Source organism: Berghia stephanieae, chromosome 3 (genome assembly GCF_034508935.2).
Source record: "Berghia stephanieae isolate SIO BIC M18660-M18661 chromosome 3, UCSD_Bste_1.3, whole genome shotgun sequence".
Classification (NCBI taxonomy): domain Eukaryota; kingdom Metazoa; phylum Mollusca; class Gastropoda; order Nudibranchia; family Aeolidiidae; genus Berghia; species Berghia stephanieae.
In genome coordinates, this window is record NC_088362.1 from 58815836 (window position 1) to 58820606 (window position 4771).

General features: G+C 36.3%; 1 protein-coding gene across 1 annotated transcript; it reads left to right on the forward strand.

The window, feature by feature from the left end:
- Window positions 1-999: 999 nt before the first annotated feature.
- On the forward strand, window positions 1000-4540 carry LOC144968087 (uncharacterized). Its single transcript, XM_078906075.1, has 3 exons — window positions 1000-1140; window positions 1777-1976; window positions 3098-4540. The coding sequence occupies exons 1-3, from the start codon at window positions 1059-1061 to the stop codon at window positions 3194-3196; spliced, it is 381 nt and encodes a 126-aa protein (XP_078762201.1). The 5' UTR covers window positions 1000-1058; the 3' UTR covers window positions 3197-4540.
- The last annotated feature ends 231 nt before the right edge of the window (window positions 4541-4771 follow it).

Here is a 4771-nt window from a genome sequence, read left to right on the forward strand (position 1 = left end):
TAAGTATAGAAAAGTATGCAGTCTAAATGTTTGAGCATCCACACCCCGTAGATTGGTGGCTTGATTGTGAATATTCTGGGCAAAATAGTGGATATTATTCATAACTGATTCACTCGTGGAAGCACACACCACCGTGGCATACAACGCGGCATTGAGAGGATGTTGAGTTAGCAGGAAGAAGAGGTCTGCACAACTGCCTTTATAAACTTATATTTCCTGAGACCATAGCTGTTTTAAGTACTTGCCTGTCACCCAAAACAGTTAGCCCAACGGATCCAGAACATCACTCACAATTTGAACACAAATGGAAAAGATGCCTGATGCTGACTGTAAGGTGTAGCAATGCAATTCCTTCAGGACAAGTAAGGGAAAAATTCAAGACGCTACATTGCTTTTGGTAGTTTTCAGTCTCTGGTCCCATGAACCAAATGGGGGGCAGGAGAACAAAGGGAAAAATTCAAGACGCTACTTTGCTTTTGGTAGTTTTCAGTCTCTGGTCCCATGAACCGAATGGGGGGAAGGAGAACAAAGGGAAAAATTCAAGACGCTACGTTGCTTTTGGTAGTTTTCAGTATCTGGTCCCATGACTATTCTAAAAACATTGGGCATCTCTCATTTGTGTCCAATTGTCAACAACTTTCCCTCTTATGTGGCTATGTGGTCTAGTGGTATGACACTCACTTTCGGATTGGAAGGTCCTGAGTTCGAGCCTCTTTGGTGCATAGTTGAGTCCTTGGAAAAGACTCTCAACTCATATTCTCTAACCGTACTCAGGTGTAAAATGAGTACCTGGCCGTTAACAGCATTTTCTCTGTTGGAAAAATTTTTTATTATCTTCTAACAGGCATCATGTCTCATTCTATATTATGTTAAATGTTGCTGTTTGTTAGAGGCCCCTTGTAAAGCCCTTGAGAACATTAGGTGGATATTGCGCTATATAAAAGCTCAAGTTTTATTTTAGATAATACTTCTTTGTTTTCGATGTCTGCGTCATCTGCAGAAAGTGTAATGTTAACTTTTAGTTATCATATTTTTCCCCAGAAATCTAACATTTAACAATGGATTGTTTTGGTTCTAAATTGGTCTCCAAGAATGGTGATGTTGACGTTGCCAATGCAGTGAAAGATGTAGAGCTTATAGGTGAGTTTTGATTGAATAAAGCTGAGGGTTTAATTGTCCATCATCAAAATTTTAAGTTAATTATAGTTTTTGCAGAATTGTACAAATTTTTCTCAAAATCTTACTCATTTTGAATCTCCATTGTACACATTTTCATGGGCAAGGGTTGGCATCCCTGCAGTCTTTGCTTCTTAGAAATATTTGTACTATTGTTTCTATTTCTATTGTCATTATTGGTTGCACAATTTGATTAACTAAGATCTAAATTTCGGTTTTATTTTCAAGTTACACATAAATTATCATGGGGGTCCCGATAGCTCAGTTGGTAGAGCACTCGCTTCACACACAAAGGGACTGAGATCGATCCTGGGTGATGTCAAGATTTTTTTCCTGACCCCTATGTCCAATCTGGTGGAAAGTAGTTTGCGAAAGACTAGCATCTTTTCCAAAGGATAGCAAGCAATTGCTATTGTCCATTTCATGGTATAAAAACCAGGATAAACCAAATTAAGGCGCCAAGGGCCTAATGCCTAATGGTTCTGAAGGACAACTATCTTATAAGACTTTACAGGTAAAGTTACAAAGCTGTTTTGAATGTCATTAAAGGAATGATAATAAAATAATGCTTTAACTTTAACTAATTTTTTTTTTTTACAGGCATCTATTTCTCTGCCCATTGGTGCCCCCCTTGCAGAAGATTTACCCCAAAACTTGCCGAATTTTACAACGCTGTGAACGCAAATGGCAAAAAGCTAGAAATTATTTTTGTCAGCCATGACAGAGATGAAGCATCGTTCAAGGATTACTTCAATGAGATGCCCTGGTGTGCCATTCCCTTTGATGCAAGTGACATCAAAGTAAGTCATAGATTGGAACACTAAGTTTTGTAAACTATTGAGAGTTTATTGGGAAAAAAAATAATTGGAGCAGGGTCTGGTCTGGGTAACAAACATTGCAAAATTCTGTCTCCTGCTTTGGCCTTATGTAAATGTTGCTGCTCGAAACTCCAAGAAATAACATGCATGATTCCTGTTTTGTTGATATAGGGGAAACCGGAAACGTTCATTTGATCTGTTTTTGTAATTAAATTGAAGCTTGCATTCAATTTCACATTGTTATTTATTACTTTGGCCTTACTTAAATAAGTTTTGTGCTAAATTTTTATCTGCAGTTGATCTGGTTTTTAAGTAACGTGTTTATGTTTTCATTGTTTTTTTTTTGTTTTTTTTTATATGGCTGAAGAATGGTTTTGATGCCCGAAACATTCCATGTTTGGTATTTTGTTCTTTTATCATTTTTGTTTATAACTTTTTTACAGTCAACAGCTTCTAACGGCTTAGTATCACTTTAACTTTTTAAAATGTCGTATCCAATCAAAAATATTGCTTACCAGTCAGTGAAATCTATGTGTTTTAGGCCATTACAGCAAAGGACAATGCTCACTGGTTTACCAATCGGTGACTGAATGCTAGTGACCAATTAGAGTGTTGCATCTGACTGCCAGTCAGTGAGCAAATAAGTTTTGATAACCGTCCAATGAGAGGACTTGTTTACGAACCAATAAAATCAATGCTGTTTAGGTGACCCCAATCATGGTGGGTGCCACGTTTCCGGGTTATCCCAGAGAAATGGGATGATATTATGTGTGCGACTGTGTGGTCTAGTGGTATCATACTCGCCTTCGGACTGGAAGATCAAGGGTTCGAGCTCCACTCTGAGCGGCACATGGTTGAGTCTTTGGAAAGGGCTCTTTACTCACACTTTCTCACCAAACCCAGGTGTATACTGAGTTGTTTCTATCAGAAATATCGCCTAACAGGTGTCATGTCTCATCTTTCGTGTTAAATGTCGCTGTTAGCTAGTGACCTTTTGTAAAGTACTTTTGGCACATTTGGTTGATATTGCGCTATATAAAAGCTCAGGTTTTTAAAAATTTTTACATGCAAATTTATTTTCTCTGATTTTTCATTCTTTACAGGAGAAACTGCAAAGTGCACACAAAGTGTCTGGTATTCCCAAATTGGTTTTCCTTAACAAAGACGGAACTGTTAAAACTGAAGATGGCAGGGGAAAGTGATGTCGGAAGGGAGTGTAGAATCATTCCCTTGGTAATAAGTGTGTTGTTTATTTAATAGAATTTATGAAAATATTATCTTTTGTTTTCACTCCAGAGATCTTATGATATAATTAATTATTTTATTTATTGATTACACTAATTAATATATTTACTCTCATAATCATTGCACTTTGTTGGGGGGTTTTTTCCCGACTCCCCTTTATTAAAGTATGTTTGCATAATTTGAGAGAGGTCCTCATATCACAAAGTTTTAGAGAGTCTATTAGAAAGGTACCAAAACATATCTCTATATAATAAATATAAGTAATTTACTAAGATATACATTATGAGCATAGTATTCATTATTTGATAAAAGAAAGATTGACGTTTTAAAATGAATCCACAATCTCTTAAATGGTATTTGTTATCATATTGAATATTGATATTGTTTCAGTTAATCAACTAGTTAACTGTTGTACTCTGGAAAGACTTGTATTTTTAAAGTTTTGGCTAGAAAACTCGTCCTTCAAAAATCGATCGATTTAAATGACCCACATCTTGGCAAAATCTCTCAAAACTGGGACTTTGCGAAGTTCCAGATTTGAGAGTTTTTGCCAAGATGGGGTTCATTGAAAGCAGTCGATTTTGGAGGATGAGTTTTCTAGCCAAATTTTTAAATACGAGATTTTCCAGAGTGCGGCAATTAACTGGTTAAAAGATGATAATGTATTATTGTAACTCCAAAAGTGGTGTTTAAAATGCTGTTAAATAAATCTGATACCAAAATCCAAATCATGAATAAATCACATTCCAGAAACGAAAACAAACCACACCAGATTCAATTTAATAGACATCATCATGGACTTTGTTCTGGAAATAACTTTTTTGTTTACTTTAATTTTATGTGAAAACATTTTTTTAAACAACACTGTGTTAAAATTTATAATTTGTCAGTTCATGTGACATTGCATATTTTACACAATGTCTCTCTCTCTCTCTCTCTCTCTCTCTCTCTCTCTCTCTCTCTCTCTCTCTCTCTCTCTCTCTCTCTCTCTCTCTCTCTCTCTCTCTCTCTCTCTCTCTCTCTCTCTCTCTCTCTCTCTATCTCTCTCTCGTTGATTTCTTGTATCAGTTAATTTGTCCTAGTTGTCTGTGCCCTGTAATCAAATAAATGGTTGATTTACTCACTGTGATGAAATTTTCAAATCTTTATAATGCATTTTATTTCTTGGGAATATGCATATATCAGATTTTTTTTTTATGGTGCAATTTAATTTTACAATTGTTTCGTCATCTTTGGATGTCCCTACATCGAGTGTGATCGGTAACGCTTAACTTCATAATTAAAATTCCTTTACAATTAAACTATTGCATTCCTCTTTTTTGTTTGTTAATGTCAATTGTTGTTCATGTTTTTTTGTTTCTTCTCCTCCTCCTCCTCCTCCTCCGCCTCCTTCTCCTTCTTCTTGTGGTCAAGAGCCCAAAACCGCAGAGCATCGAGTTGAACGGTGCATTGTGACGAAGTTTCCAGGTGGGTTTGCACCTGTGCACGAGTGCGGTAATGAGTTTGCATCCAGGGTAGGCATTATAACATGG

Bases quoted from the DNA above. Each gene is read 5' to 3' on its own strand.
- LOC144968087 (XM_078906075.1), top strand. From the start codon at position 1,059: ATGGATTGTTTTGGTTCTAAATTGGTCTCCAAGAATGGTGATGTTGAC. The intron at 1,141-1,776 runs GTGAGTTTTGAT...TTTTTTTTACAG, and splicing joins GAAAGATGTAGAGCTTATAG to GCATCTATTTCTCTGCCCAT. The intron at 1,977-3,097 runs GTAAGTCATAGA...CATTCTTTACAG, and splicing joins TTGATGCAAGTGACATCAAA to GAGAAACTGCAAAGTGCACA.